The sequence below is a fragment of the Budorcas taxicolor genome, chromosome 3, assembly GCF_023091745.1.
Source record: "Budorcas taxicolor isolate Tak-1 chromosome 3, Takin1.1, whole genome shotgun sequence".
Taxonomy (NCBI): domain Eukaryota; kingdom Metazoa; phylum Chordata; class Mammalia; order Artiodactyla; family Bovidae; genus Budorcas; species Budorcas taxicolor.
The window spans coordinates 54,918,874-54,939,773 of record NC_068912.1 but is presented as its reverse complement, the minus strand read 5'-3'; the positions used below and the strand labels follow the sequence as shown (position 1 = coordinate 54,939,773).

At 35.2% G+C, this 20,900-nt stretch overlaps 1 protein-coding gene across 1 annotated transcript in view; it reads left to right on the top strand.

Moving 5' to 3' along the window:
* PKN2 (protein kinase N2) overlaps window positions 1-20,900 on the top strand; it is a 90,391-nt gene that overhangs the window by 53,643 nt on the left and 15,848 nt on the right. Inside the window, exons 8-14 of the mRNA XM_052636930.1 lie at window positions 7,250-7,393; window positions 7,712-7,787; window positions 8,373-8,547; window positions 8,773-8,893; window positions 10,967-11,097; window positions 11,179-11,254; window positions 11,333-11,424. Of these exons, the coding sequence (XP_052492890.1) occupies window positions 7,250-7,393; window positions 7,712-7,787; window positions 8,373-8,547; window positions 8,773-8,893; window positions 10,967-11,097; window positions 11,179-11,254; window positions 11,333-11,424 (815 nt within the window). The remainder of the gene's footprint in view (window positions 1-7,249; window positions 7,394-7,711; window positions 7,788-8,372; window positions 8,548-8,772; window positions 8,894-10,966; window positions 11,098-11,178; window positions 11,255-11,332; window positions 11,425-20,900) is intronic.

Genomic DNA, 20,900 nt, shown 5'->3' with positions numbered 1-20,900 from the left:
AAACTGGTCATTGCTGGTTGTCATACAATCCATTTTTTGCCGAATGTCACAATCTAATTGATAAATGGTTTGTTGTTCTTGTGTACAGTAAGAGAAGACATGCTTAAAACAACAGGCTTTTTTGATTTGCAGTCAGCTCATGAGGCACCCACTTATCGAGCTTTTTCTCCTTTCTGATTTGCTTCAAATGCCAAATGACTATAGAATGGTTGACGTTGAGTTCTTCGGCAACTTCTCACATAGCTGTGAGGGGACTGGCTTTGATGATGGCTCTCAGTTGGTTGTTGTCAACCTCCAATTGCCAGCCACTCTGTTCTCGTCTCCTTTGCAAAACTTCTTGAACCACCACTGCACTGTCTGTTTATTAGCAATTCCTTGGCCAAATGCATTGTTGATGTTCTGAGTTATCTCTGCTGCTTTATGAACTCAAATTAAAAAAGTCATTCAAATAAAAAATGTCACTTGAATTTGCTTTTTGTCTATCATCATTTCTATAGTCTAAAATAAATATAAAATAAACCTCAGTTATTAAGTCATCAGCAAAAAACATAAAGTAAGAAATGCACATTAAAGTGATGTATAACGTTGTTCATTCACTGAGGTTGTCATGTCCAACTCTTTGCTACCCCATGGACTGCAGCACACCAGGCTTCCGTGACCTCACCATCTCCTGTAGTTTGCTCAAACTCATGTCCATGAGTCAGTGATGCCATCCAACCATCTCATCATCTGTTGTCCCCTTCTCCTCCTGCCTTCAATCTTTCCCAACATCCAGGTCTTTTCCAATGAGTCAGTTCTTCACATCAGGTGGCCAAAGTATTGGAGCTTTAGCTTCAGCATCATTGCTTGCAATGAATATTCAGGGTTGATTTCCTTTAGGACTGACTGGTTTGGTGTCCTTGCTGTCCGAGGGACTATCAAGAGTCTCCCCCTACACCACAGGTCGAAGGCATCAGTTCTTTGATGCTCAGCTTTCTTTATGGTCCAACGCTTAACATCTGTACATGGCTACTGGAAAAACCATAGCTCTGACTATATGGACCTTTATAGGCAAAGTAATGTCTCTGTTTTTTAATCTTTGTCTACGTTTGTGATTGCTTTTCTTCCAAGGAGTGAGAGAGTCACTTCCTAGGCAGGTTAATAAGAAGTCTAGGGGTCCCCAAGGAGAGAAGGGTCTGGAATTCTCAAGGAGGAAGAAAGGACAAACTTTTTTCCTTCGATACATTTCTTAGGATTATATAACAACAATGTATTCTGCCTGAGGACAGTCTCTGGATTAAGCCTTCTGGCTAATTCTGTAAATTGTGGGAGTAGACCTGCTCTTTACAAGGATTATATAACAACAATGTATTCTGCCTGAGAACAGTCTCTGGATTAAACCTTCTGGCTAATTCTGTTATCTTAAAATGTAAATTATGGGAGTAGGTCTGATGAGGTCTTTACAACCTCCAGACATTCTTTGGATTCATTGGAGAGTATATAACTTCGTTGCTACCACTAACAAGGGGTTACTCTTTCTGCCCCCTTCTGATGCCTATGTCAGAAGCTTTCTCTATCTCCTTTATACTTTAATAAAACTTTATTACACAAAAGCTCTGAGCGATCAAGCCTCGTCTCTGGCCCTGGATTGAATTCTTCTCCTCTGGGGGCCAAGAATCCCAGCGTCATGATTCAACAACAACCTTTCAGGAGCAAGTGTCTTTTAATTTCATGGCTACATGAAATTTATACATCATGAAATTAAATTTATACATCATGAAATTAAAAGAGCAGGAGTCACCACATTTATTTAAGAATGTATTCCAGTATCAAATGGCAAAGTTCAACAATGCGAAACTGCAATTACTTTTGCACCAACCTAAACAGAAAAGCCTATGGAGCAACGAAAACCCAGCACAGCCAAAAATAAATAAAATTATTGTTATTATTATTCTTAAATTATAAGGAGGAACACATAAAACAAAAATTAAAGTAGGGATAGCAGTGAGATTTCCCTTTGTGTGTATTGACTAAATGGATTGGTAGTAACTTCCTCAAGCTCACTGTTAAGGTGTATTGGATGAGTTGTTGTTTATGCTGATCAAGTAGCAGTGTTTGCCAAGTGCTTTAAAAGGGGCAAGTGGTAGGTTGTAGTACATGTTCTTTTCATCCTTGAACATCCTTGACTGTATGCTTTGTGAGTGTAAAAGATAAAGCAAAATCAGTGATAGTAGATCTTATTTCAGTACGAAGAATAGTACTGTTAAAAAATAAACTAAGCTGCTACAGTAAGTTCTCTCTCAGTGAGGTTTTTTAACTTCTCATTTTATATCAGAGTGTAATTGATTAACAATGTTTTAGTAGTTTCAGTTCAGTTCAGTCGCTCAGTTGTGTCCGACTCCTTGTGACCCCATGAACCACAGCATGCCAGGCCTCCCTGTCCATCACCAACTCTCGCAGTTCAGGAACTCAAATCCTTTGAGTCGGTGATGCCATCCAACCATCTCATCCTCTGTCTTCCCCTTCTCCTGCCCTCAATCTTTCCCAGCATCAAGGTCTTTTCCAATGAGTCAGCTCTTTGCATCAGGTGGCCAAAGTATTGGAGTTTCAGCTTCAGCATCAGTCCTACCAGTGAACACCTAGGACTATTTCAAGCGTACAACAAAGTGGTTAAGTTATATATGTACATGTATCTATTCTTTTTCAAATCCTTTTCCCAATTAGATTGTTATAAAATATTTAGCAGAATTTCCTGTGCTATACAGTAGACCCTTGTTGGTTACCCATTTTAAATATAGCAGTGTTTAGATGTCAATCCCAAACTCCTTATCTTTCCCCAACCACCCATCCTCCTGGGTAACCATAAGTTTGTTCTCTATGTGAGTCTGTTTGTTTTGTATATAAGTTCATTTGTATCTCTTTTTTTCTGATACTGCATATAAGCAATATCATATAATATTTCTCTTTCTCTGCCTGACTTACTTCACTCAGTATGATAATCTCTAGGTCCATCCATATTATGCAAATGGTATCATTTCATTCTTTTTAATGGCTGAGTAATATTCTGTTGTATATATGTATCACCTCTTCCTTGTCCATTATTCTGTTGATGGATATTTAGGTTGTTTCCATATCTTGACAGTTGTAAACAGAATTGTGATAAACACTGGGATGCATGTATTCTTTTGGACCATGTTTTTTATTGTGGTCTATGCCCAGGAATGATATTGCAAGATCATATGGTAGCTCTATTTTTAGTTTTGCAAGACTCTCACAACAATGTTGAATTAGTAAGTTATAAGACAGACTTAAGGGAACATTTATCAGAAAAAGATCCCACTTCCAAGTTTTTTTTAAATTCTGTATTTTCTCTTTTTCCAACTCTGATATTTTATAGGACTAGCATTGTTACATGCCCTAAATTAGCTATTTAGTAATCACTGCAGATGGTGACTGCAGCCATGAAATTAAAAGACACTTACTCCTTGGAAGAAAAGTTATGACCAACCTAGATAGCATATTGAAAAGCAGAGACATTACTTTTCAGGGCTGTTTTCCTTTAGGATTGGACTGGTTTGATCTTCCAGAGTGATTATATATTGATAAATTTCAGAGCTGATAGTAGACCATGAGTGTCCTTCAGAATGCTCTTTCTTCCTTGATAATTTGTATGAGATAGAAAGTTAACAGTGGCAAAAATGAAGAAACAGCAGAAGATGATGAAAACCTGGTAAAGAGTGAATAGTTTACTATTACCCAACCTATCCACTTAGAAAACTACAAAGTTTGATAACTGTTGTTTGGTAATGTTTTACTTGCACTGTAATCTTCATCTGAAATTGTTTTTCTTCTTCATGACATGAGACTTTCCTCCCACTTTGGAGTGATTCTCCCTTGAAACTTTGAAGACACTACATAGCTGAGTAAAGCTATTCATCCCTTAGGCCAGTTCGACCTTCTGGGTTCCTCTGTGCATGTCTATCCCTGACTGGATTAGAAGCTCCTCTTTGGGAAGGCCACATTGCTAATCATGATAAATACTTCTGTTTATGTAGTATATTTTACCTTTCATGTGCTTTTTTAGTTTTTATTTTATCCCTTATATTTTTAGAATATTTATTTATAGAAAATGTTTATAGAAACATTTATAGAAGATATTATTTTAAACTGACATGTTCATGCTCAGCATTTTGCCTAATGTGAAGAAGCTTCTTTGCTATGATATTCTAGAACTAAGTTGTCTGTACTGTTTCTTTCTTTTCCAAAATACAAAAATTCATAGGTCTTTTCATTTTTTTTTTAATTTATGTTGTATTTTTGGTCATGCCATGTAACTTGTGAAATCTGTTTCCCAACAAGGAACTGAATCCAGGCCATGGCAGTGAAAGCCCAGAATTTAAACTTCTAGGCCACAGAGAACTCCCAGATAGGTCTTTTTAGAGTTTTGAGATACTCTAGAAATTATCTAGATTTCGAATGATCTAGAAAAGTTAAAATTATGTTCCTGGGAGCTCGGGGCTCTTGCAGAATCATTTCAGATGCAACACACACTATTTTTCTGTGTGTTTTGATTTTGTTTTGAGATTCGGGGTAAGATGTCATTTGAAATTTGACAGTTTAAAAAAAAAGTTTTGAAAATTACTGATGTAATCCAGCCTCCTCATTTTACAGATTAATATGGATATTTTGTGTCCTAGAGGTTAAATAACTAGCCCAAGGTATAAACTAGGACTCTGAAGTGCACTATCAGTTCTGAGTTCTTTCTGTTCTTATCAGGTTACCCTTTTTATATTTTCTTATAAAATTTTGTCTTTATTAATGTTTATTAGAAACACAATAGCTGTCTAATTTCACACTTTTTCTGAATCCCCTCAGCCTTCCTCTAGTAAAAAGTTTAATCCTTCCATGAGAGATTGAAATAAAAAGCAAGAATCCTTATATGTAAACTCTTCCATTCACATTTCCTTTTGATTAACTTTGCTAATGTAATGGGGAGCCATCTATATCAATATTAGAAACAGGATGAATTGAAGCTTGGAAAAATTTTAACAGGAACCAGTTCTGGAGAAGGCAGTGGCAACCCACTCCAGTGTTCTTGCCTGGAGAATCCCAGGGACGGGGGAGCCTGGTGGGCTGCCATCTATGGGGTCGCACAGAGTCGGGCATGACTGAAGTAACATAGCAGCGGCAGCAGCAGCAGCAGCAGTTGTTAAGAGCAGAGTACTAGAGAATGTTCACTGATCAATGGAAAAAGAAGAGGAGAACGTTGATGGAGTGGGGGCCAGTAGAAAGATGGTAGAAATAGTGGATTAGAAGTAACAGGTTGAAGGATCAGTGGATGTTGAGGGGCTAGAAAGACTGAGCTACTAGAATGTTAGGAGATGATGGTCAGAGAGAAGGATGCAAACAGCTGAGGCTGTGGAAAGATTATAGATACTGGTGGGAATGAGAGGCTGAGATGTAGGAATGAGGACAAGATTAGTAGAAACCTTCTCAAGGGATTCCTATTTATTGTTTTTGCATTATCAGAAATTGCCAATACATACTATTAAACTATCCACGCTCCTGTCCTCATTCTTCCAAATAATTTAATTAAATCAGTAACTTAGGGTTTATGTTATTATGAAAGTGAAAGTGTTAGTCACAGTGTGAAAAGTATAACAGCTTTTAAGTATTACTAATTCCATTCCTGATTCAAAAGAAGTTTTCCTCCCTGACACTGTTGGAGAATACAGAAAGTAGACTTCTCCATTTCTAGTCTAAAATAACGTAGTCTAAATTACCAACCTTTGGTTCAATTATGCAGTTTATAGTTCCAAAGATAACTGTTTTCAAAATACTTAAAATTCTAACTTGAGTAGAATATTATAGCATTAATACTTACCACTTCTAAATGCCATTGTTGATCTTGAAATAATTATACTTCCCCTTTCATGACAAATATTCTCTCCATTAGTAATATCAGAAAGAAGCAGTGAGGTAGGAGGTCCTCCGCTCATGTGCTTAGCGCCAAGGTGTCTTTTCCTCGTCATTTTTCCTGATTGTCTGTGAGACCTTCCAGCACATTGTGTCTTGACTAATTTTTTTCATGTGTTGTTTTCTGTAAGTATTTTCTGTAAGTCAGATGATTTTATTATGCATACTAGGAGTTTAGATAATAAGATGCATAAGTTCAAAAATTGCAAGTTTTTATATGAAAGAAATAGTGTATTACTTTGTTGAGCCTAAAGGAAAAAAACATTTATCTCTTTCTATGGATGATCCACAAAATTCTGAAAAACAAAATAATGGAGAAGTCATGCTTTATAATTTAAATCTATGTAGATTATGACTTGTATGTATAGGTCTATTTATGGCTTCGCCTCCAAATTATAAACTGTGTTCTACAAGTATATTTAATAATTGATTGTTAAAACCTTAAATATATTTCTCCACATAAGCATTATTTTTAATGACTATAGAGTTTTCCCTCATGTAGATATAATATACTTGTCCCTGGTTTTGTGCGGCTTTTTTGTTTTGCTTTGTCTGATATTGTAATAAATGAACATCTTTCTGCTGACCTATGCAGACCCCTGTAATCACTGGTCCTGTTACTCAGTATTATTCTTTAGAAGATTAAATGACCTAACATTCTTAAAAGTGTTTGGCATAGTGTGTGGCACACTGAAAATAGAGAATAAATGCTGTTTACAGATGTTTTCCTGATTTAGCATTCAGACAATAAGGTTTGGACTTCCCTGGTAGTCTAATGGTTAAGACTCCACACTCCCAGCGCAGGGGCCACAGGTTCAGTCCCTGGCCGGGGAAAGTCCTACATGCCGCATAGCCAAATAAATAAATAAGAAAGAAATAAAAAGGTTTGAAATGGGTTCTTTGAGATGAACACTGAGGTCATACAGTAGCACAACAAATGATGCCAGTTGGAAGAGGAAAATCCAAAAGATAATTGAAGCTGTGAGATGGGGAAGAGTTTCTGTGGTCATTCATCTGTATTGTTAGTTCCCAGTTATGTATTCTTTATCTCAAAGGAATACCTTAACTGAGGAGTGTCAGAATATGAATTTCTTCCTTTTAGTAAAATATATGTTTGTTAAAGTAATACATAAGAGAGAAACATTTATAAAAGCACTCTTTAAAATAGTGTGACTGTTGTATATGTTATCTTTGTTTATTGTGTTTGTATTTTGTACTTTTTGTAATATTTCATTCACATGTGTGTCCAATGATGTCTTCCCTGTTTTCTTTATTTTTTATTTAATTATTCTAGTCACGTGAACTGGAAATTTCAGTTTATTGGCGTGATTGGCGATCTCTGTGTGCTGTAAAATTTCTGAGGTTAGAAGATTTTTTAGACAACCAACGGCATGGCATGTGTCTCTATTTGGAACCACAGGGTACTTTATTTGCAGAGGTAAAAAATGTATTTTATTTTAAATATGCATAACTGCAATTGAAATTATATATGTAAGCAACATGATGTAGAAGTGAGAAGAGTATTTAGGCTGAATGACAGATAACTTGAATTCTTGGCTCAACTCTGCCACTAAATAGTATATTACTCTAAGACAAATCATTTTTCTTTTCTAGGTCTGTTATCTAGAAAATGAGGGGATGGAACCAAATTATATCTCAGATTCTCTTAAGTTTTTAAAACTTAGAAGTTGACTGAATCTCGTGAACCATGAATCTAATGCTGTATTCATGTCAACTTAAATTTTCTTCACTGCAGGTTACCTTTTTTAATCCAGTTATTGAAAGAAGACCAAAACTCCAAAGACAAAAGAAAATTTTTTCCAAACAACAAGGTAATTACTCAGAAGTCAGGTACAAAGAGTTTTGGTGTTATCTTAAATATTTTAAAATGTACATACTATTTAAAAAGTGATACCCATCTTTGGTTTGCTTATTTGTTCAATTATTTACTTAATTTTATTAGGGAAAATTTTAAACATATACATATGTATAGAGACTAGTTCAATGTAACATCACTCAGCTTCAACAACAGTCAACTCATGTCCAATTTTGTTTCATCCATGTTCCATCACTTACAACTTCCTCAGCTTATTTGAAGTGAACCCAGACATCATATTGATTCATCCATAAATATTATAGTTAGTATCTCTAAAAGATAAGAATTCTTTTTTTTTCAACCTTAACTGCTTATCATTACTAGACTTAAATGAGCAATTCCTACCTATCTATTTTTAAACTGATTTTGCTTTTTTGCACTAGCCTTTAATAACAAATAGTTAAGAACTGTTTTTTTAAATGACAAATACTGTTTGTTCTTCATAAATTATAAACCAATGAATATGAATTTTTCAGTTATGGCTTTTGGTAATATATTTAAAAATTACTTGTTCGGTTTTCTTTATTTACAATATCCACAGGCAAAACCTTTCTCAGAGCTCCTCAAATGAATATTAATATCGCCACTTGGGGAAGACTTGTGAGAAGAGCTATTCCTACAGTAAATCATTCTGGCACCTTCAGCCCTCAAGCCCCTGTGCCTGCTACGGTGCCAGTGGTTGATGTACGCAACCCTGAATTAGCACCTCCAGCTAGGTATGTGTTTTAACATTTTTAAGCTTTTATAAAATAATTATTGTGACACTCATACATATTGATTACAGTGAATCTATTAGAAGTCTCATTTTTTCCAAATAGTATTTTGAAGTTAGTGCTCTACTTACTTTTAAAAACAAAAAAATTGTTTGCTTTAATTTTAAAGCTATTTAAAATGTATACTTTTGATTACTGCTTTTGGTGAATTGCTTTATCTTTTATAAGTGATTCCACAGTAACCAAGTTGGACTTTGATCTTGAACCTGAGCCTCCTCGAGCCCCACCACGTGATTCTTCCCTTGGTGAAATAGATGAATCTGCAAGAGATTTGGATACACCAGGACAGGTAAGGCATTTTAAACCTTGTATAATTCCTTTCCACCAAATAAATTACCAGTTATAGCATCATGGTAATTTATCAGCCGTAGCATCATTGGGCTTCCCTTGTGGCTCAGATGGAAAAGAATCTGCCTGCAATGTGGGAGACTGGGATTGGATCCCTGGGTAAGGAAGATCCCCTGGAGGAGGACATGGCAACCCACTGCAGTATTCTTGCCTGGAGAATCCTCATGAACAGAGGAGCCTGCCGGACTACATGGGGTTGCAGAGTCAGACACAACTGAGCAACTAACACTATAGCATCATAATGAATGAGATGCACTTTTAAGTTGTTTCTTGTGAGTGAAACATAAAAACCTCTGGATGCCCATGAGCCACTAGAGATGGAATAGGTTGCTTATTCTAGGAGCCTGGGAGTATGGCTGGTATTAGATGAAGTATTTCCTGACACTGTGCATCTTCTAACTAGGTTAACATGATACCTGAAAATGCATATAAAATTAAAGTAATGTATTCATTTTTTAATTGAAATATGATTGACTTACAACACTGTTTAAAGTATACAGCATAGTGATTCAGAATTTTTTTCAGATTCTGTTTCATTATAGCTCTTTAGAAGATAATGATTATAATTCTCTGTGCCATATAATATATCCTATTATCTATTTTATTTATAGAAGTTTGTATCTAGTAATCCTATACCCTTAGTTTGTCCCTCTCCTATTCCTTCTCCCCCTGGTAACCACAACTTTGTTTTCTAAATCTATGAGTCTATTTCTGTTTTGTAAATACGTTCATTTATATGATTTTTTAGATTTCACATATGTGGTATATACCATTTCTTCCTCTGTCTGACTTACTTCCCTAAGGGTAATATTCTCTAGGTCTATCCATATTGCTATAGAGGGCATTATTTCATTCTTTTTGTGGGCAGAGATTAATTTTCCATTGTATATCCATATACCACATTTTAAAACAATTTCATTGAAGTATAGTTGATATACAGTGTTGTGCTTAATTTCTTCTGTAGAGCAGAGTGACTCAGTTATACATATGTTTTTTCCATTACAATTATCACAGGATATTGAATATAATTTCTTATGCTTTATAGTAGGACCTTGCTGTTTATCCATCCTGTATATAGTAGTTTGTGTCTGCTAATCCCACATTCCCAATCCTTTCCTCCCCCAAACCCCATCACCCTTGACAACCACAAATCTGTTCTCTATATTTCTTGAGTGCTTTGTTTTGTAGATGTGTTCATTTGTGTCATATTGTAGATTCCACATATAACTGATATCATGTGGTACTTGTCTTTCTCTTTCTGACTTAATTCCTTTGGCATGATAATCTCTAGGTCCATCTGTGTTAGTGCAGACGGCATTATTTCATTCTTTTTTAATGGCTGAGGAATTCCATTGTGTGTCTGTGTATGTATACACACACACACACACACACACACACACACACACACACACACACAAAATGTTCTTTATCCATTCATCTATCAGTGGACATTTAGGTTGTTTCCATGCCTTCGCTATTGTAAATAGTGCTGCAAGAACATAGGGGTGCATGTATCTTTTTGAATTAGAAATTTGTCTCAGTATATGCCCAGGAGTGGGATTGCTGGATTATAGGGCAAACTGTATTTTTAGTTTTTGGAGGAACCTCTGTACTGTTTTCTATAGTGGCTGCACCAATTTACATTCCTACCAACAGTGTAAGAGGATACCCTTTCATGTGCCCATTGGCCATCTGTCTGTACCGCATCTTCTTAAACCAATGGTCTGTTGGTGGACACTTTGGTTGGTTGCTTCCATGAAGCTTGCTATTGTAGATAGTGCTACTGTGTACATTGGAGCTCCTGTATCTTTTCAAATTAGTGTTTTTATTATTCATTTTTTACATTTTTAAGATGAGAGTAATACATAATTAATGACCATAAAAATGAGTATCTAATAATAATATCTGAATTTTATTTTCTCATTCATATTTATATTAACATTTTTTCTCTATTCTTACCTAATAAGTTGTTTTCTGAATGTTTCTGATTTAATGAGCGTTTAATATTTTACAGGATTCAGAAACTGTTTTTGATACTGAGAATGACAGAAATAGAATACTTCCAAAATCTCAATCTGAATATGAGCCTGATATCCCTCAGTCAGGCCTAGAGTATAGTGGTATTCATGAACTTGAGGACAGAAGGTAAAGAATATATCCACAGCTTTACTTACATGTTTGGTCCCATACTTTTGCCTTATTTTTAATTGGCATTACTGTTTTCAGATCTCAACAAATGTTTCAATTCAATCTACAAGACTTCAGGTGTTGTGCTGTCTTGGGTAGAGGTCATTTTGGAAAGGTAATCTTTTAAATTTTCTTTCTTTGTAGGCATGAGTAATCATTCAAATGAGAAATAATTATTTTAATCTAATTTTAGGTGCTTTTGGCTGAATATAAACACACAAATGAAATGTTTGCAATAAAAGCCTTAAAGAAAGGAGACATTGTGGCACGAGATGAAGTAGACAGGTTAGTTTTTTAAAAATGAAATTGTTACACTTTTCTAAAGTTATAACTTAAAATTGATATATTCAGTATATATGGAAATGATAAAATCATCTCTTTTAATAATACAGTTGATTGTTGAATAACATGGTCTTCAACTACTTGGGTTCACTTAATATGGATAGTTTTCATTTAGTAAATGCTATAATATTACATAGTTTGTTGTTGGTGAATTCATAGATGTGGAAGAATTGCAGATACAGAGGGCTGAATGTAAATTATGCACGATTAACCCCCATGTTGTTCAGGGGTCAGCTGTAATAAGTAAAGAAACTAAATTAATGCATGAGGTGGGTATTGATTAAATATTGTTTTTCTTTCTAGCTAATTCCCTCTTCCCATTCTTATGACATTTTACTGCTTGGTGAATACCAAAAAAAGTTGATGAAATCTTTAAACTAATTCTAATATTAAGTTTTTATACTTGGAAATGTTGAAATGTTTGTATGAATTAGGAACTATTACACATCTGTGGTTGCGTGAGGCTATTTTGTATTTCATACTACAGAAGTAATAAGATGTCATTTACAAGTAATCTTCAGTTAAGTGGTTAATTCCTTCTGCTTTTTAAAATACACCTATATCTATTTTTTGCTCTATTTCTCTTAAAATGGTAGCTTTTGACCACAGCATCTTTCCTTTCTGTGTGTAAATTGGTATGGATTCATCTTTATATACGATTATTAAAATGTAAGGACTTTGGGGATAATATTGTAATTAGGTTAGAGAATGTAAAGACTATCTCAAATTAATGGAGTGGTTCAACATGGAAATTGTTGTATAATAAAATGCATTTTATTACAGAAAGAGACATTTATTTGATATTTAGAAGAACTAGGAAGCATCAGTTGATAAAAGACAGCCCTATATAATGAAAACAGCCTGGGATTATGAGTGAGAAGATTCTCTAGTCCTGATTGTTCCTACTTAATTAATGATTTAATCCCAGGGCAGTTCACTGAACATCTCTGAGCCTCAGTTAACCCACATATTTTTAAAATATATTTTTTGGTAATACTTGCCTTACTGAATTGGATTATTGCCATATAATATACCAAATTGCTATTTTTAATATATTTCCATTGTATGGGAAGTTCTTAGAATTAGGATCAATCTTAAAAGATGAGCATTTCCTTTGTGTAAATCTTTTCCTTTTGGATTTGCCTATTTATTTTTTATCTGTTTATCATACTCCTCAATTATATCAAAATAAACTCTCAGGATTTTGCATAATATTTATAAAATATTCTGAACACCATAGTATATACTAGCAGTTACATCAGTAGTTAAAGCAAACCTTTAATTACACTGTCAGTCTGTTTTTAATTACAGTAATAGTACGGTCAGGTGTTTTTCTTTTCTGGAAGAATATTTGCTTTATTCCAGATCCATAATGGTAAATTCATTTATAGCCTAAAATAATAGTAATATAAAAGTGGTAATTACTCGGTGGTTTATATAACTTTCTGTCACATTGTTACTGCTTCGAGCCACATCTCTGTAGGAAAAAAAACTTTCCAATTAAATATAGATAGAATAATATTAATATTACTGTTAAAGAAGAATGTCTGGATCAGAGGATGAAGCTTTAGCCAGATTCAATGGACATGGGTTTGGGTGGACTCCGGGAGTTGGTGATGGACAGGGAGGCCTGGCATGCTGCGATTCATGGGGTCGCATGACTGAGCAACTGAACTGAACTGAGGGCATTACCCCTACTTTAAGAGGTGGCAAGAATACACAGAAGAACTATACAAAAAAGATCGTAATGACCCAGATAACCACGGTAGTAGGCTCACTCACCTAGAGCCAGACATCCTGGAGTGTGAAGTCAAGTGTACCTTAGGAAACATCAATATGAACAAAACCAGTGAAGGTGATGGAGTTCCAGTTGAGCTATTTCAAATCCTAAATGATGATGCTGTTAAAGTGCTATACTTAATATGCCATCAAATTTAAAAAAACTCAACAGTGGCCACAGGACTGGAATAGGTCAGTTTTCATTCCAGTCCCAAAGAAGGACAGTGCCAAAGAATGTTCATATTAGTACAAAATTGCACTCATGTCACATGCTAGCAAAGTAATGCTCAGAATTCTCCAAGCTAGGCTTCAACAGTTTTGAAACCGAGAACTGGCAGATCATCAAGCTGGATTTACGAATGGCAGAGGAACAGAGATCAAATTACCAACATCCTTCGGATCATAGCAAGCTAGGGCTTCCCTCGTAGCTCAGTTGGTAAAGAATCCACCTGCAATGCAGGAGACCCTGGTTTGATTCCTGGGTCAGGAAGAGCCTCTGGAGAAGGGGTAGGCTACCCACTCCAGTGTTCTTTGGCTTCCCTTGTGGCTCAGCTGGCAAAGAATCCGCCTGCAGTGCAGGAGACCTGGGTTCAATCTCTGGGTTGGGAAGATCCCCTGGAGAAGGGAAACGCTACACACTCCAGGTTTCTGGCCTGGAGAATTCGATGGTCCATGGGGTCGCAGAGTTGGACATGACTGAGCAACTTTCACTTTACTTTTCATTGGATTATAGAAAAAAGCAAGGGAATTCCAGATAAAAATGTACTCCTATTTCATTGACTACACTAAAGCCTTTGACTGTGTGGATCCCAACAAACTATGGGGAATTCTTCAAGAGATGGGAATACCAGACCACCTACCTGCCTGCTGAGAAACCTGTATGCAGATCAAGAAGCAACAGTTAGATCGGGACATGGAACAATGGACTGGTTCCACATTGGGAAAGGAGTATGTTGAGGCTGTATATTGTCACCCTGCTTATTTAACTTATATGTTGAATGCATCATGCGAAATGCTGGGCTGGATGAAGCACAAGCTGGAGTCAGGATTGCTGGAAGAAATAGTAATAACCTCAGATAAAAGGAACTAAAGAGCCTCTTGGTAAATGTGAAAGAGGAGAGTGAAAAAACTGGCTTAAAACTCAACTTTGAAAAAATGAAGGTCATGGCATCTGGTCCCAAATGGCATTTGTCACGTCATGGCAGATAGATGGGGAAACAATGGAAACAGAGAGAGACTTTATTTTCTTGGGCTCCTGTTACTGCAGATGGTGACTGCAGCCATGAAATGAAAAGACACTTGCCCCTTGGAAGAAAAGCTATGACAAACCTAGACAGTGTATTAAAAAGCAGAGATATCCCTTTGCCAACAAAGGTCCGTGTAGTCAAAGATATGGTTTTTCCAATAGTCATGTACAGATGTGAGAATTGGACCACTCAGAAGGCTGAGTGCCAGAGAATTGATGCTTAACTGTTGTGTTGGAGAAGACTCTTGAGAGTCCCTTGGACTGCAAGGCGATCAAACCAGTCAATCCTAAAGGAAATCAATCCTGAATATTCCTTGGAAGGACTGATGCTGACACTCCAATACTTTCATCACCTGAAGCGAAGAACCAACTCGTTAGGAAAGGCTGTGATGCTGGGAAAGATTGAAGGTAGGAGAAGGGGACAACAGAGAATGAGATGGTTGGATGGCATCACTAACTTAATGGACATGAGTTTGAGCAAGCTCTGGAAGATGGTGAAGGACAGGGAAGCCTGGTGTGCCGCTGTTCCATGGGGTCACAAATAGTCTGACACACCTGAGTGATTGAACAACAAAATTAATCTCGTCCCTCAGGCGTGTCTGTCTCTTTGCAACCCCATGGACTGCAGCATACAAGCCTTTCCTGTCCATCACCTACTCCCAGACCTTATTCAGAATTAATCTAGCGTTAGTGAAAGTTTGATGAGTGATCTTCATTTTACTTCAGTTATAAATTCACTTATTCGGTAACATGGAAGTAAAATAATCTCCAGTAGAAACAGGGAAATGTAAAATTCAGAATGAGAAATAAAACTCACTCTTAGAGGAATTTGAGGAAAGCATCAAAAAGAAAACAATTATAGGAAGGCAAGAAAAAACTTAATTTAGAAAATAAGAAAATAGAGCAGCATGTTTTTAAAAATAATGTAACTTGAAAGTCTGAATAGTAAATAACTAAGCAGAAATCCACTATATCCACTTTTCAGTTCATTCTTTTAATAGATCCATAGAATTCAATGTTATTGCATATAAGTGCAGTTTTTTAATAGATATCCTGGAGTACTTGATGGTTCTTAATATCAGTTTTATTTTCTAAATTTTATTTTTCTAGTATGAATCTTATTATTTTCCTTATAGAAAATTCCAAACCAACTTATTTTTTGTTTTTTAGTTTGTTTTTGTTTTTTGCTACTTTTATTGAGACAGAATTAACCTGCAGTACTGTATAAGTTTAAGGTGTACAGGAACATTTGATTTACGTACATCATGAAATGATTATCACAGTAAGTTAAGTGAGCATCATATAGATACAAAATTCAAAAAATAGAAAAATATATATTTTTCCTTGTTATGAGAACTCTTATGAATTATTCTCTTAACTTTCATATGTAACATATAGCAATGTTAATTTTATTTATTGTACATTGTATCTCTAGTACTTACCTATCTTGTAACTGGAAGTTTGAACATTTTTTACTGCCTGTACACAAATTATGCACTAACTTCAAAGTAATGCAATTCATGTACGAAGATCACGTTTTCCACCTACCAATAGTTGAACTTTCTGAGTGCCATCTTCCCTACTCCTAAGTAAGAATGTTAAATGTATGTTACAATTATGCCTCCTCATTCAGCTTAGTTTCTGTACCAGTTCAAATTTCCAAGCAACAGAATAGACTTGGAAGTCCATTTTTGCAGTTGCAGAACAAAAACATAGCTAGCCAGACTTTTTATATATATCATATATATGCTTTAATCCTAAGATGAGCCTTATTAGTGATGTAATTTTCCACTGACCAAGATAACTATTATACAGTTTTTAAGTTTCTAACATATCTAATAATGTACTAAAGGAAGTATGCCAAAAAATGGGAGATAAACCATAAATATATTAGTTATGCAAATAAAAGAAATTAGATATGTTTGAGTTAAAGATAACATACAGTCACAGCCCATAAAGGGGAAATATCAAACTGGCAGTGCACTGGTGGATTTGGGTTAGGCCTTGTAAAGAAGATTGGGTTGTGCTGATCTTTGGCAGATGGAAGATCTTTGGGAACATGGAAAGGAGAAAGGACAATTTAGCGGAAAATGTTTTGGACAAAATGAATAAACTTTCAAGTTTTTCATGGACTTTTAAGGAGAACATACAATTTAGATTAAATTGGGAAAAGTTACAGACTTATGGAGCAGCTTTTTGGTGTGCTGTAATATGCTTAAAATTATTATTCTTGTTTGGGTCTGTAAAAGCTTTCCTCTTACCTAAGATACATATCCAATACTAATCAATACTGTCAGTCCTCATCAAAGAGTTCTATGAATGGGATTAAAACCATTTTAAGGAGCACTCTCATCAGTTCTTTAGACCATTTATATGTTGAACACAGGTCTAACCTTTAGTTACCCATCCAGTTGAGAATCAGTAATTTGCCGATGGTGAATTAGTAATTCATGCATGAGTGATACACAGTGAAGAGGCCATGTTTGTCATCTGCTTGACAGCAAAACATCTTGTCAGTTTGTTATTTCATATGTGTATTTTATCCTCATTAGCCACAATTTAGATAGACCTAGTAAATCACTTGTCTTAGAATCTAATTTGCAGATCTTACCCAATTGTACATTATTTCCCAATACATTTAAATGGTGATAAAGTCAAAGCTATTAACTTTTTTTAATCATCTGTGAATTTATTTCTAATAGTGACTTAATTTGTAGTAGCATGTAGAAACTTTGCAAATGTATGTAGACATGAGCCGAACACTCTAGAAGCAATTACAATGGGGTTTTCTGAGTACATATAAAATTATAAACAAACTGTATGAAATAGAGGGTAAGAGCTCATCTAGAATGTGACCATATTAGATGTGCTGTAAACACTATTTCATAGGAGCTATATTTACTGTATTTAAAACTGAAGAGGTGTTTTAGTTCATCATTCAGAATACAACTATATTAACAGCAGTGAAAATTCCATGTTCCTTCTACACAACAGTTATACTTTAAATGTTTTAAAATTCTCTTTAATTTTCTTGAATCATAGCAGTATATCTGGATATCCAGACAAATGCTTTAATTTTTAAATTAACCTTTTTAAAATTAATTCTTAAGAGATCCCAAAGAAAGGAGAATGAGTCTACCTCCTTCTAACATTAGAATTTTGGTTTGGTATTTTGAAATCAACTACCACATACACACATAAACACAAAATCTAAACAATTCTTTAATTTTAAAAATAAAAGCATTATTAATGCTTTTCAACAAACTTTAATAGCAGTTTTTTATTCTGGTCTCAAAAGCAAACCAAAAAAATGCCCATTTTATGTTAGAAACATAAATGTAAAATTTGTATATTTATTTTGATCAGTCCTTGAAACGTTAATTCAAAATTATATTTGAATAATATTTGACCTGGTTTTCTTCTGCTTTGAGTTTTTTTTTCTTTGTTATATGAATACGTGTGTCTGTTTTTCAAACTCTTTTCCCATTTAGGCTGTTACATAGTATTGAATAGAGTTCCTTGTTGGTTATCCACTTTATTTATTTATTTTTTTCAATTCTTCAATTAACTATTTGTTTTGTTTTCTTTTGTTTTTTCCTTTTTTTTTAATTTTTATTTTTACTTTATTTTGCTTAACAATACTGTATTGGTTTTGCCATACATTGACATGAATCAGCCACGGGTGTACTTGAGTTCCCAATCCTGAACCCCCCTCCGACCTTCCACCCCATATCATCTCTCTGGATCATCCCTGTGCACCAGCCCCAAGCATCCTGTATCCTGTATCAAACATAGACTGACGATTCATTCCTTACATGATAGTATACATGTTTCAATGCCATTCTCCCAAATCATCCCAACCTCGCCCTCTCCAACAGAGTCCAAAAGTCTGTTCTATACATCTGTGTTTCTTTGGCTGTCTCGCATACAGGGTTATCATTACCATCTTTCTAAATTCCATATGTATGTGTTAGTATACTGTATTGGTGTTTTTCTTTCTGGCTTACTTCACTCTGTATAATTGGCTCCAGTTTCATCCACCTCATTAGAACTGATTCAAATGTATTCTTTTTAATGGCTAATTAATACTCCATTGTGTATATGTACCACAGTTTTCTTATCCATTCATCTGCTGATGGACATCTAGGTTGTTTCCATGTCCTGGCTATTATAAACAGTGCTGCGATGAACATTGGGGTACACGTGTCTCTTTCAAAAAATCCCAGCAGTGGGACTGCTGGGTCATAAGGCAGTTCTATTTCCAGTTTTTTAAGGAATCTCCACACCGTTCTCCATAGTGGCTGTACTAGTTCGCATTCCCACCAACAGTGTAAGAGGGTTCCCTTTTCTCCACACCCTCTACAGCACTTATTGCTTGTAGACTTTGGATTGCAGCCATTCTGACTGGTGTGAAATGGTACCTCATTGCGATTTTGATTTGCATTCCTCTGATAATGAGTGATGTTGAGCATCTTTTCATGTGTTTGTTAGCCATCTGTATGTCTTCTTTGGAGAAATGTCTATTTAGTTCTTTGGCCCATTTTTTGATTGGGTCGTTTATTTTTCTGGAATTGAGCTGCAGGAGTTGCTTGTATATTTTTGAGATTAGTTGTTTGTCAGTTGCTTCGTTTGCTATTATTTTTTCCCATTCTGAAGGCTGTCTTTTCACCTTGCTTATAGTTTCCTTTGTTGTGCAGAAGCTTTTAATTTTAATTAGATGCCATTTGTTTATTTTTGCTTTTATTTCCAGAATTCTGGGAGGTGGATCATAGAGGATCCTGCTGTGATTTATGTTGGAGAGTGTTTTGCCTATGTTCTCCTCTAGGAGTTTTATAGTTTCTGGTCTTACATTTAGATCTTTAATCCATTTTGAGTTTATTTTTGTGTATGGTGTTAGAAAGTGTTCTGGTTTCATTCTTTTACAAGTGGTTGACCAGTTTTCCCAGCACCACTTGTTAAAGAGATTGTCTTTAATCCATTGTATATTCTTGCCTCCTTAGTCAAAGATAAGGTGTCCATATGTGTGTGGATTTATCTCTGGGCTTTCTATTTTGTTCCATTGATCTATATTTCTGTCTTTGTGCCAGTACCATACTGTCTTGATGACTGTGGCTTTGTAGTAGAGCCTGAAGTCAGGCAACTTGATTCCTCCAGTTCCATTCTTCTTTCTCAAGATTGCTTTGGCTATTCAAGGTTTTTTGTATTTCCACACAAATGGTGAAATTATTTGTTCTAGCTCTGTGAAAAATACCGCTGGTAGCTTGATAGGGATTGCATTGAATCTGTAGATTGCTTTGGGTAGTATACTCATTTTCCCTATATTGATTCTTCCAATCCATGAACATGGTATGTTTCTCCATCTATTAGTGTCCTCTTTGATTTCTTTCATCAGTGTTTTATAATTCAACATCCATTTATGATGAAAACTCTCCAGAAAGCAGGAATAGAAGGAACATACCTCAACATAATAAGAGCTATATATGACAAACCCACAGCAAACATTATCCTCAATGGTGAAAAATTGAAAGCATTTCCCCTAAAGTCAGGAATAAGACAAGGGTGCCCACTTTCACCGCTACTATTCAACATAGTTCTGGAAGTTTCGGCCGCAGCAGTCAGAGCAGAAAAAGAAATGGAATCCAAATTGGAAAAGAAGTAAAACTGTCACTGTTTGCAGATGACATGATCCTCTACATAGAACACCCTAAAGACTCCACCAGAAAATTACTAGAGCTAATCAATGAATATAGTAAAGTTGCAGGATATAAAATCAACACACAAAAATCCCTTGCATTCCTATACACTAATAATGAGAAAGTAGACAAAGAAATTAAGGAAACAATTCCATTCACCATTGCAACAAAAAGAATAAAATACTTAGGAATATATCTACCTAAAGAAACTAAAGACCTATATATAGAAAATTATAAAACACTAATGAAAGAAATCAAAGAGGTTATCCGCTTTAAATGTAGCAGTGTATATATGTCTGCTTTGAGTTTTAAGTTAGGCTGATTTACTAAATAGTTTCAGGGGACAGAAGGTTGGTATTTCTTGTCATTTAGGCAAAATTAATGTTTCAGAGTGAATAAGTTTGACCGCTGTTCTTTTAAACAGCTTATAAGAATTCTTACAGGGAAAACCTGTGATAGCTATATAGATTTTATAGATAAATTGTATCATTCTCCAAGAGCTTCCTTGAAGCATGTTATAGAATTCTCCATGAAATTCCTTTATTTTCCAGGTAGCCTTCTAAATTAAAATATTATGCAATGTATTTTTACTTCTCAGCTTTATATGATAGAATATTTGGATACCATAGCTTATGAATTATAAATATACACTGTCCTTGAAATCACCTTGATCACAGAGTTTATATTTTAAAATAATGCTT